The sequence below is a fragment of the Mobula birostris genome, chromosome 10 (genome assembly GCF_030028105.1).
Source record: "Mobula birostris isolate sMobBir1 chromosome 10, sMobBir1.hap1, whole genome shotgun sequence".
Taxonomy (NCBI): domain Eukaryota; kingdom Metazoa; phylum Chordata; class Chondrichthyes; order Myliobatiformes; family Myliobatidae; genus Mobula; species Mobula birostris.
This window is the reverse complement of record NC_092379.1, coordinates 19,819,355-19,831,846: the sequence shown is the minus strand read 5'-3', so window position 1 is coordinate 19,831,846 and position 12,492 is coordinate 19,819,355. Positions and strand designations below refer to the sequence as shown.

Genomic DNA, 12,492 nt, shown 5'->3' with positions numbered 1-12,492 from the left:
GGAAAATTGTGAATGTCATTCCACTCTTCAAGAAGGGAGAGAGGCAGAAGAAATGAAACTACATGCCAGTTAGTCTGATCTCAGTGGTTGGGAAGATGTTGGAGTCGATTATTAAGGATGAGGTCTTTGGAAGCACATGATAAAATAAGACATAGTCAGCATAGTTTCCTCAAGGGAAAATCTTGCCTGACAAATCTTTTGGAATTCTTTGAAGAAATAACAAGCAGGATAGGAAAAGGAGAATCTGTTGATGTTGTGTACTTCGACTTTCAGAAGGTCTTCGACGAGGTGTCACACATGAAGCTGCTTAACAAGTTGTCAGCCCATGTTATTAGAGGAAAGATTCTAGCATGGCTAAAGCAATGACTAATTGGCAGGAGGCACAGAGTGGGAATAAAGGAAACCTTTTCTGGTTGGCTGCTGGTGACTAGCAGTGTTTCACAGGGGTCTGTGTTGGGACCGATAATATGTCAATGATTTGGATAATGGAATTGATAGTTTTGCTGCAATGTTTGTGGACAATGTGAAGATAGGTGGAGTGACAGGCAATTTTGAGGAAGTAGAGAGGTTACAGAAGGATTTAGATTAGGAGAATGGGCAAAGAAATGGCAGATAGAATACAAAGTGGGGAAGTGTATGGTCATGCACTTTGCTAGAAGAAATGAAAGGGTTGACAATTTTCTAAATAGAGAGGAAATACAAAAAACTGAAATGCAAGGGAATTGGGGTGTTCTTGTGCACGATTCCCTAAAGGTTAGTTTGCAGGTTGAGTCTGTGGCAAAGAAGGCAAATACAATGTTAGCATTCATTTCAAGAGGACTGGAATCTAAAATCAAGGATGTAACATTGAAACTCTATAAAGCACTCGTGGGGCATCATTTGGAGTATTGTGAGCAGTTTTGTGTCCCTTTTCTTAGAAAAGATGTGCTGAAACTGGAGAGAGTTCAAAGGAGGTTCATGAAAATGATTCCAGGATTGACTGGCTTGTCATATGAAGAACATTTGATGGATCTAGGCCTATATTCACTAGAATTCAGAAGAATGAGATGTGACCTCATCGATCCCAATCAAATGGTGAAAGGCCTTGATAGAGTGGATGTAGAGAGGATATAGAGAGCTGTCCTTTTAGAATGGAGATGGAGGGGAATTTCTTGAGCCAGAAAATGAAGATTCTGGGGAATTCTTTGTCATAGGCAGCTGTGAAAGCCAATTCTTTTTGTATATTTAAGGTAGAGGTTGATAGTTTCTTGACTGGTCGGGGAATGAAGGGATAAGGGGAGGAGCAGATGATTGGGGCTGAGAGGAAAATTGGATCAGCCGTGATGAAATGTTGGAACAGACTTGATGGACCAAATGGCCCAGTTCTGCTCCTATATCTTATGGTCTTATGGTTTATGGACTGACTGGTGTCTCTCAGTCCCTGTCTCTCTGGGGGATATCTGACCACTGACTGGTGTATCTCAGTCCCTGCCTCTCGGTGGGATATTTGTCCACTGACGTAAGAACATAAAAACATAAGGAGCAGGAATAGGCCATCTGGCCCATTGAGCATACTCCACCATTCAATAAGATCATGGCTGATCTGACCATGAACTCATCTCCACCTACGTGCTTTTTCCTCATAACCCTTAATTCCCCTACTATGCAAAAATCTATCCAACTTTGTCTTAAATATATTTACTGAGGTAGCCTCCACTGCTTCATTGGGCAGAGAATTCCACAGATTCACTACTGTCTGGGAAAAGCAGTTGCTCCTCATCTCCATCCTAAATCTACTTCCCCCATATCCTGAGGTTATGTCCCCTAGTTCTAGTCTCACCTACCAGTCGAAACAACTTTCCTGTCTCTTTCTTACCTATCCCTTTCATAACGTTATATGTTTCTCTAAGACCTCCTCTCATTCTTAGAATTCCAGAAAGTAAAATCCCAGGTGACTCAATCTCTCCTCATAGTCTAATCCCCTCACCTCTGGAATCAACCTAGTGAATCTCCTCTGCACCACCTCCAAAGCCAGTATATGCTTCCTCAAGTAAGGAGACCAGAGTGCTCACAGTCCTCCAGATGCAGCCTCACCAGTACCCTGTACAGTTACAGCATAACCTCCCTGCTCTTAAATTCAATCCCTCCAGCAATGAAGGCCAACATTCCATTTAACTTCTCAATAGCCTGCTGCACCTGCAAACCAACCTTCTGCGATTCATGTACAAGCTCTCCCAAGTCACTCTGCACAGCAGCGTGCTGCAATTTTTTACCATTTAAGTAGAAATCTGATCTTCCATGTTTTCTTCCACAGTGGATTACCTCGCATCTACCAACATTGTACTCCATCTGCCAGACCCTTGCCCATTCATTTAAACTATCTATATCTCTCTGCAGACTCTTCGTATCTTCTGCACAATTTGCTATTCCACTCAATTTAGTACCACCAGCAAACTTAGGTACTCTACACTCGGTCCCCTCTTCCAAATCGTTAATGTATATCGTGGACCGACCCCTGCATCACAACGCTCACCACTGATTGCCAACCAGAATAACACCCATGTATCCCAACTGTCTGCTTTCTATTATTTAACCAATCCTCTATCAATGCTAATACATCACCGCTCCCTCCCCCACTCTATGCATCCCTATCTTATGAATTATTCTTTCATGCAGCACCTTATCGAACACCTTCTGTAAATCCAAGTAAATAACATCCATCTGCTCCCCTCTATTACTATATTGCTGGCTATATCGTAAAAGAACTCCAGTAAGTTTGTTAAACAGGACTCGTCTTTGCTGAATCCATATTGCATCTGCCTGATGGATCCATTTCTTTCCAGGTGCCTTGCCAATTCTTCTTTAATGATAGCTTCAAGCGTTTTCCTAACTACAGATGTTAAACTAACTGGCCTATAGTTACTTGCCTTTTGCCTACATCCTTTTTTGAACAGTGATGTGATTTTTGCCATCTTTCATTCCACCGGGACCTGCCTAGAGTCCACAGAATTTTGGCAAATTATCACCAAAGCCTCTACTGTAGCTTCTGCCATTTCTTTCAGTATCCTGGGATGCATTCCATCAGGACCAGGGGACTTATCTATCTTCAGGCCCACAAGTTTGCTCAGCACTACCTCTTCAGTGATAGTTATTGTATCGAGGTCTTCACCTCCCATAGCATCCATAACATCTCTCTTTGGCAGGTTAAACGTGTCCTCCACCATGATGACCAACACAGAATAGTCATTTAAAGCCTCGGCCATTTCCTCATTAACCAATATCAATTCCCCCTTCTCATCCTCCAAGGGATCTACATTCACTTTAGCCACCCCTTTCCACTTTATATAATTATAAAACATTTTTACTATCCTTTTTTTATATTTTGTGCTATTTTATTTTCATAATCCAGCTTCCCTCTCTTTATTGCTTGCCTAGTGGTTGTTTGTTGCTTTTTTAAGTTTTCCCAATCTTCCATGTTCCCACTACTCTTGGTGACTGTACAAACAAGCTTTTAGTTTGATACCTTCTTTTATTTCCTTAGTATCCAAGCCTGGCTCTTCCGACCCTTACTGTCCTTGCTTTTAACTGGAATATACTTCTGTTGAGCAAGTGAAAAATATCTTGGAAAGTCTCCCACTGTTCTTAAACCATCCCATCATATAGCCTGTGTTCCCAATCTACACTAGCCAAATCTCCTTTCATCCCATTGTAGTCTCCATTGTTCAGGCATAATACACTGTTTTCAGATGAACTACTGAACCCTCCATTTGTATGAAAAATTCAATCATACTGTGATCACTTTTTCCAAGAGGATCCTTAACAACAAGATCACTAATTTTACCTGTCTCATTGCACAGGGCCGTATCTAAGATAGCATGTTCCCTTGTAGGTTCAGTAACATGCTGTTCAAGAAAGCAATCATGGATGTATTCTCTGAAGTCCTCCTCAAGACTGCCTCGACCACCTTGATTTACCCAATCGATGTGCAAGTTAAAGTCCCCCATGACAACTGCTGTTCCATTCTTATGTACCTCAGATACATAAGATTGCCTAAGCCACTGTAATGTTATTATTCACTGGCCGATAGACAACTCCAGTAATTTTTTCCCTTTACTATTCCTAATCTCTCCCAGATGGGTTCAACATTCAGCTCCTTAGATCTTATATCAACTCTCACTAATGCCCCGATCTCATCTTTAATTAAGAGTGCTATCCCACTTCCCTTACCTTCCTGCCTATCTTTCCGTATTACTTGATATACTTGGATATTCCACTTCCCTTACCTTCCTGCCTATCTTTCCGTATTACTTGATATACTTGGATATTTAATTCCCAATCCTCTCCACCCTGCAACCTCTGTAATGGCCACTAAATCATACCCTTTTGTAGTGATTTGTGCCACAAGTTCACCGACCTTGTTTCGAATACTACAGGCATTCAAATAAAGTGACCTTACACTCATTGTGTTTTTAAAATCTTGTAATCTTTTTCTCTTTTGCACCTGACTTCTCTTCACTCCACTCTTACTTTCCTCTTTTTTATCTTTTGCTTTTACTTTATCTTTATCGACACTTTTTTTCTTTTACTTTATCCATACTTCTCCAATCTGTTGAACCCACCCTCTCCCTACTATTTAGGTTAAAGCCCAATCCACAGCCCTGATTATGTGACTTGCTGGGATCCAGGTCGCACCATGGTTCAGGTCGAGCCCATCCCATTGGTACAGTTCCCTCCTTTCCCAATTCTGCTGTCAATTTCCCATTAATTCAAACCTACTTCTTCCACACCAATCCTTGAGCTACACATTAACTCTCCATTCTTCTTGACCCTATGCCAATTTGCACATGGCTCAGGTAGTAATCCGGAGATTACCACCTTTTTAGTTCTGTCCTTTAATTTAGTCCCAAACTGTTCAAATTCTTCCGCAGAACCTCTTTCCTCGTTCTATCTATGTATTTGGTACCCACATGGACCACAACAACTGGATCTTTTCTCTCCACTGCAAATTCCTCTGTAGGTCAGATAAAGATGTCCCAAACTCGGGCATCAGGCGGGCAGCACAGCCTAAGGGACGCTCACGACAGGGAACTGTCTATTTCCCTGATTATACTATCCCTAATTACCACATTTCTCCCCTCTTCCCCCCTCTTTATGTCCAGACCGGGAGCTTGTGTCTCAATCTCTCTCTCTCTCGCTGGGATTCTGTGTGTTTCAGTTTACACAAACTGTTCATCGCTGAAATTGATGAATCGAGCAGAGTGTGACAGATCTTTAATCCGGATCTGGTCACCGCCGCTGACCTGCCGCCTATTGCAGGGACAAACATTTTTAGGGGAATTGAAATCGCTGCTGTGGGTGGGGACAGGAAGCTGCGCCTCTGCTTTCAGTGTGTGAGAGCCTGTTCAAACCGCGTCTCCCTCTCTCACTCACAGCCCACGTCCCTATCAAACAGCGCTCACTGCGGCTCCGGACAAAGCCGGCCTGAGCTGAAGCTGCCGATCTCAAAAGTGTCCAAGTCCGGCTCAGTGTTCAGGGCGATGGGGGTCGTTCCTTATCTCTGTCTCCTCCTGTCTTGTCTGGCAGGTGGGTGTCCCGCGGTTTGTCGCCCAACCTGGACCGGCTGTTCTCGGAGGCTTTGTGAACCCCTGACGGTGGAACATTTTATTAATTTCTGCTCTTTTTTATTGACAGGCGTGCGGTCCGCCGTCGTGCTGACACAGCCCGAGTCAGCGGTGGTAAAGCCCGGACAGTCCCACAGACTGACCTGTGCGGTCAGTGGGTTCGATATGAGCAGCTATGGCATCCACTGGGTGAAACAGGTCTCCGGGAAAGGGCTGGAGTGGCTGGCCGTTGTATGGGGTGGTGGTAGCAAAAACTACGCGACTGGAGTCCAGAGCCGATTCGAAGTTTTCAAGGGCAGCAGCACCGTCTATCTGCAAATGAACAACCTGAGACTGGACGACACGGCCACCTATTACTGTGCGGGACATGGGACCACGCTGATGGGGAGCTGAACAGAAACTGGTCCCGACAAAGGAGCGTCTGGCGCGCAGTCTGTCTCCACGGATTCCGCATTGCTGCTTCCCAGAGTCAAATCCCTGAAGCCTCACTCGGACTGCTGGGCGCAAATGCCCATTTCTGGACAATTAAAAGCCCAAAAGGATTCGACTCTGATTCCGGGAGATGGCGGGAGCCGTCGTCCACTGACGGGAAAATTGTAAAAAATGCCTTTATTCACACACCAACAAGAGGCAAGGACGGAGTTTGGGATGGAAATCCAGGAAGCGGCTGCTCCCGGTCCGGACAGGGATCATGTTGACATTTTGCTGAGATTATTGGATGTGACGGGCAAGTGAAATTACTGCACTGGGTGAATGGGGAGACGGAGCACTGTGACTATCTTGCCTACTGGGGCGGAGGAACCTCGCTGACAGTGACTTCAGGTAAGACCAACTTCTCAATCGTATCTTCACGCGCTAGTATTTTATTTATTTACGGTTTTGGCGAATTCGATGATTCATCTGAAATCAGTGAGATATTTAGAGCAAGTACATGAATCTCCCCGAACCGGCGGGTTTCTCTAGAGCCCAGTAACAGTACAAGGGTACATACCCCACCCACCAGTGAACTGTCCACAGACCGGGAACAGGCTCAGGGGAATGGGGTCGGATCTTGTCACCAGACTGTGCCTTGACACCGGCCGATTGTGCTGAGTGAGCTCAGTGTTTGGTTCAAGTCTGGCTTCTGATCCTCAGCACCGACTGAAGCCACGTTCAGGGGCTGAGCGTTTCAGTGCAGTTGAACTTGTTCCCTGTCAGTGACAACAATGGATCTGTTCAGTGTCAAGTTATTGGGATTGGGTTTTACTGTCGGCTGCTTTCATGTTGAAGGTAATGGGATTCAGACATAATCTGAGGGAATGGTGTACACATGTATGATCTGGTTGATGGCTCAATATCCCCAGGGTACAGGTGGGTGTCAGTCCCATCATGTAATGTCCGGCGTGAGGTCCGGCGTGAGGTCCGTCCTGGGATACAGCAAAAGTATCGGCGATAACCCAGGATTAATTGATGGGATTAATGTTTCAGTTTTATTCCCTGATGGATGAGGAGGGGAAGAATTTTGGAGTTGGGAAGGCAGTGAGGAATTGGTGCAGGAAAGGTAAGGCAGGGAATTGAAATCACAATTCCTTCACACATTCCGGGCAGCCTTGCATTGGTGGGTGGGGGAGTGGGGAGTGGTGCAGGTGGGGTGGGGAGGGAAGCGTTCAAGTCAATAATGTGTAATAGGGGAGCATTTAAGGGAAGGTTTGTTGATGAACGTTTGTGATCTGGAACACACTGCCTGAATGATGGTGGTGGCCAATAGTGAGTGTAGAGAGGGAACAGGAGGAGATCCGCCTTTTGTCAGGATACAGGGAAGAGCAGAGAGACCAATGGGTTTATTGGGTTTGCTCAGCTAAAGGGAAGCACAGACACTATCGGATGAATGGCCTCACTCTCTGCTCTGTCATTCAATGGATTCAGTATTTATCTTGTAAATCTGGGAATTTTTTCCTCAAAGGGATTCCATCAAGCACCCCAGAGTACACAGAGCATGAGTTAGATGCAGATTACAGATCCCATGTCGTGTGCTGGCAGCCATGGATTAGACACAAATATCCTTCTGCACTGTTCCATCCCTCCCAGGGCAGGGGCAGCGGAGGTTAGACACAGAGTGAAGCTTCCCCCAACCTGTCCCATCACACACTCACGGGACACGAGTTGAACTTTACTGTTCAAATGAACTGCTTATTCTCAGTTCACAGACAGAGCAACTCATCTAATTTCTTGTCCTCCTCCATCCTCCGACTGGGTTTGTTTAACAAGTGCTTTCCTACATTAACCAGTGTTGCTGGTGATTCAGTAAAAGTGGTTGTGAGATAAAGTGCTGACATTTACAGAGCAGCTTTCATGGTGTCCCCGAGCTCTTCACAGGCAATGAAGTAGTTTCAAAATACAGTCCTGTTGTAGAGTCAGGAATGTGGAGCCACTCTGCACACAGCAGAATCCACAAACTGCAAGGTGAGAACCATCAGACAGTCTGTTCTGGTGATGTCATTGAAGGAGAAATATTGTCCAGGACACTGTGGACACAGTGATCCAATGGACAGGCACAAGGTTGGATTCGGAGTGATGGGAAACAGGGCAGTACATCAAAGCAGATGAGTAGTGCAGAGGGATGGATGAACAGTCCACGGATACCACCACAACAAAACCGAAAAATTTAAACTCAATTCATAATAATCTGCAACAGATTTGGATCTGTGGTGAGATTTCCAACATTTTAATAATTGGTATTGTTTTTAAATCCAGTCATTAGTAATGATGACCCTTCAGTTTTACTGATGTCCCTCAGGGAAGGAGATCTCTCATCCTTACACTTTGAGCCTATTTGACTCCTGACCCATCAATGTGTTTGTCTCCAAATGCCTCTGGATAGGAGCTCAGACGTGTAATTCATTCAGACTTTACCAGCAAAGCCCAGACCCAAAAGAAGAATGAATAAAATTGCCCATCTGTTGTTCATACTACCCGATGTTGTATCCACTTACTACAATACAGACTAAAATCAGACCGAGTATCCCCCAATCTACTGATTCAACATCAATCATTTTATACAAATACCCGTGTCATTTCATTGCAAATTTCTTCAGAGCTGATCCAGCCAGATCCAGTTCCTCTCTTCACCCCAGCACCCTGTGACCCACACAGATCCAGTTCCCCTCTTCACCCCAGCACCCTGTGACCCACCCAGATCCAGTTCCCCTTTTCACCCCAGCACCCTGTGACCCACCCAGATCCAGTTCCCCTCTTCACCCCAGCACCCTGTGACCCGCCCAGATCCAGTTACCCTCTTCACCCCAGCACCCTGCTGTCAGTTTGATGGGTGTTTTTATGAAGACCCAGAGGTACACTGATCCAGACAGAACTGTACTTAACACCTGCTGGTCCTGGGATGTAAAAGATCCTCAGCTGCAAATCTCACCGACTGACATTATTGTGCCTCCTGCACTGCCGACACTGAGCAGCTCAGGGAACATCTGTGGGTGAGAAACAGAGTTAATGTTTCACATCAGTGACCTTTCACCAGACCCTGTCAGTCTGATTTCTGGCAACTACGCTGTTTCAGGTTTTATTTTACTGAATTTAATTTGATGAAAACAAGTGTTTTTCTTTGACTTCTGTAACCCCAGAACATCCCAGAGCCTTTCTGAACCCAGCAAGTACTTCTGCAGTGTGTCACTTCATATGCGGGACTAAACATCCAACTTGTCTGCATCTTGTTCCCACAAACTGAACTACAACATGACAATCTAGTCTGGTTGATGTTGGAAGGGAATGGTCACTTTTAGCCTACAATTCCTAAAGCTCCCCACCACTGGGAACTCCTCATCTGAATCCTGATTGTGCAGTTGATGAATAGACAGACACTATTTGGTTGTAGGTCGTCCAAATGGTCCCAGGTCTTTGATCTAGCAATTCCGTTGTTTTCAGGGATTAACGTCGATAAAGAGCAATGAGGGTCCTCAGACCTCAGCTGACCAGCCCGTTCCTGAGCTGCTGTGTACCTGGGAGGCTGAGGATAGTGTGGGTGAAATGGTGCTGGCTGTGGCTGGCAATTCCAAAGGGAAACACCAGTGTTCAGCCACGTACCCTGGAGTCAGTCTCACAGTTCCACAGACCACTGTACCCCAGGATTTACTGAGTGATGGATACCTCCAGAGCTGTTACCACACTCTAACACATGGTACTAGACCCTGTTGGACTCCCCAGGGTAACACTGGGAAATCCACCTCAACAATTCCCTCACAGGCCGGACCTGGCAAAGATCACAGCTCCCATTCAAATAACTGAGGATTCTCAGCTGGGTGTGTCGGGAAAGTAATTAGTTACGAGTTATTTCTGTGCTTTAAATGTCATATAGATTTATTATTTTAAACAAAAGAAATTATCTGTTCTACAGAAATTTACCTCAATGTCTCCAAGACGTTTAAAACCTGTTAATTACATGACAGCTTTGACACAAGACAGCCTCCACCCCAGGTTTACTTTGTGTCTGAGGCTACTTGATGCTGAGGCCTCGATACATCTCACCCCAAGTCTTCAGAATCCAGAGGCCCAGTAAGGTTGCAGCTTTCCCTGTGTAGGAGTGTGGGGAGAGTCCCAGCGGGTTTGAACCAGCACCATTCAGCCCGGTCTGTGTGGACATGGGCCAGTTGGCACCGTGCCCTGTGCTTTCTCTCCTGTGACACTTCACCCACAGTTCAGGTCAGCTTGCCCCACTGTTTGACAGAAGTTGTGTCCCCGATGGGGATTCTGTTGTCAGCATTTCACTGGTTGTTTCAGGCTCAGTCTGAAAGGAATGAGAAAGGGACCATTTCTCTGCTCTGCCTGTCCTGTCAACCTGAATCACCTGTGTTTGCTCAGGAAGGCAAATGTTCTGAGTTCACAGTCCCCAGTGTCACCTGGAAATGGTTCGAAACAATGCAGCTGTTATTACTGACCAGTTACATTATATCGATTCCTATTTACTTGTTATATTTATTGATTTATATTTATTCTGTTTGAAACCCAGATTTCAATATTTTATGCCCTTCATCCCAGAGTGATGACTGTGAGGTGAAAATTTCATTATTTTGCTCCTGATTGAAATTGTGACCTTCCCACCACTCCACTTCCACTCCAAATGTTGAGTTTGCTGCCCTGCGGATACCAGAATCAATCTGAAACCTGTGTGTGTGTCTGTTGACCATCTTACTGTTGGATAACAAAGCCCTCATCTACTGCAATTCACACTGTCTGACACATACTCTCCCACTAGTCTCCTACTCCCAGAGTTCCTGCATGTTCTGCTGTGTCCACACAGTCTTTTTGGGTGATTTTAACCTCATCCACCAGTAACAATCTGTCATTGACAGTGTCAATCATGACACAACACTGTTCAAGGTAATTCTGACAACTGGTCAAACCACATCCCCTCAACATATCCACCTCTCAAAGCTGTCAATTAGTCAATTAGTTAATTGATCTTCACACTTTTACTTACCGTGGTAAGTCAACACTTCTCCTTTTCTAGTGAAATGAATTAGGAACCAGTGCTTTCAAGTGTATTTTGCATGTTAAGTGTTTGGGAATTGCCACAACCTGCATTTCCTCACTGGACTCTCTGGGCTGGTTTTTCACTGAGAATATCACCTACATCTAATGACATTTTGAGATTTCTGCATCTGCCCAGGAATCTCATAGTCACTGTCGGTTGTGTTGGCCAACACTTCTCCACAGAGTCTGGGCTAATGTATTTCCACAGTTCCTCTGTCCTTTCTGATGCAAGTTACCATTGTCTCCCGGTTAGCCAGAAGTTTCCACAGACTCAGTGGGGTTGTAATTCTTGCTCAGTCACACACGGTAAATATGTGAGGCAGCGTCAGCTGCATCATGTAGTCTGTTGAGTTGAATTTCGGAAGCAGAGTCCATTTCCCAACCTCCACTATATTGCACACATGGTGCTGGAGACTGGGTACCACTATATCCACACCAATCACTCCTCTCATCAACAGCAACACTGAGCACATCAGAATTATTCCATAAGATACTTCTAAATCTTACTTTTTTTGTAAACTTCATTGATCAAGTGCTAACAGACTTCTCAGAATCAGGAATTGTATTTGGATGAGAGACAGATTGTCACTTTGGTATTTTGACTGAAATCCGACCAATTGGACATTGGGTCACTGCCTCAGTCCTGCACTGAAGTGTTGGCCTGGATTGTGAGTCCAAGTTGCCACTGTGGGATTGATCCACACCCTCCTACCTCAGCGACACAGACTCACAGCTGAGTGTTAAAAGTGATATCGGCTTTGTACAATCGGGTGAATAATTTTGAAAATTACTGCTTTATATAACATCTCCTTTCTCTACCAGTAATGCATTTATTCAGAGAACCATCTGTGAATTTCTTTCCATTTCAGAGGTCAAGTCCGCACCATCAGTCTACATCACTCCTTCCTGCAACACAGAATCTGACCAAAAGATCAGCCTCCTCTGTCTGGTCAAGGACTATCAGCCTGAGAGCATCAGTCAGACATGGTCCACTAACAGTGGGGTCATCACCACTGGAATCAAGAAATACCCAGCAGTGTTGGGGAAAAATTCAAAGTACACGATGAGCAGCTTGCTCGAAATCTCTGCGGCAGACTGGAAGAAGAATAAAGTCTACTCCTGCAAGGCAGGGAGTGTGACATCGCAGTGGCAGAAACCTCAACCTCAACGTTAGTATCAGAACTAATTTATATCGAAAGCTGCACTGATGTCAGAGCATAAATCTGGAGTAGGAAGCTTTGTCAGATAATGCAGGAGCATGGCAACTAACTCCTTTATTCTGCTCTTACAACAGCAGTGAGAAAATGTATAAAAGTCAATATGGGCAGTGAAACTCAGTATCAGGATCTGCCTCCATTGTATCCGCTCCACT

General features: G+C 44.9%; 1 protein-coding gene and 1 gene segment (V, D, J or C); both read left to right on the top strand.

Moving 5' to 3' along the window:
- Positions 1–5,348: 5,348 nt before the first annotated feature.
- The window catches only part of LOC140203541 (Ig heavy chain C region-like), an 86,646-nt gene continuing 79,502 nt past the window's right edge, over positions 5,349–12,492 (top strand). Inside the window, 2 exon segments of the C gene segment in view lie at positions 5,349–5,562; positions 5,671–5,988. Of these exon segments, the coding sequence occupies positions 5,517–5,562; positions 5,671–5,988 (364 nt within the window).
- LOC140203885 (uncharacterized) overlaps positions 6,007–12,492 on the top strand; it is a 41,453-nt gene continuing 34,967 nt past the window's right edge. For all 5 annotated transcript variants that reach the window (XM_072270034.1, XM_072270033.1, XM_072270032.1 and 2 more), the window contains exons 1-2: positions 6,007–6,422; positions 11,990–12,289. In XM_072270034.1, coding sequence (XP_072126135.1) covers positions 12,184–12,289 — 106 coding nt within the window. In that variant the 5' untranslated portion in view covers positions 6,007–6,422; positions 11,990–12,183. The remainder of the gene's footprint in view (positions 6,423–11,989; positions 12,290–12,492) is intronic.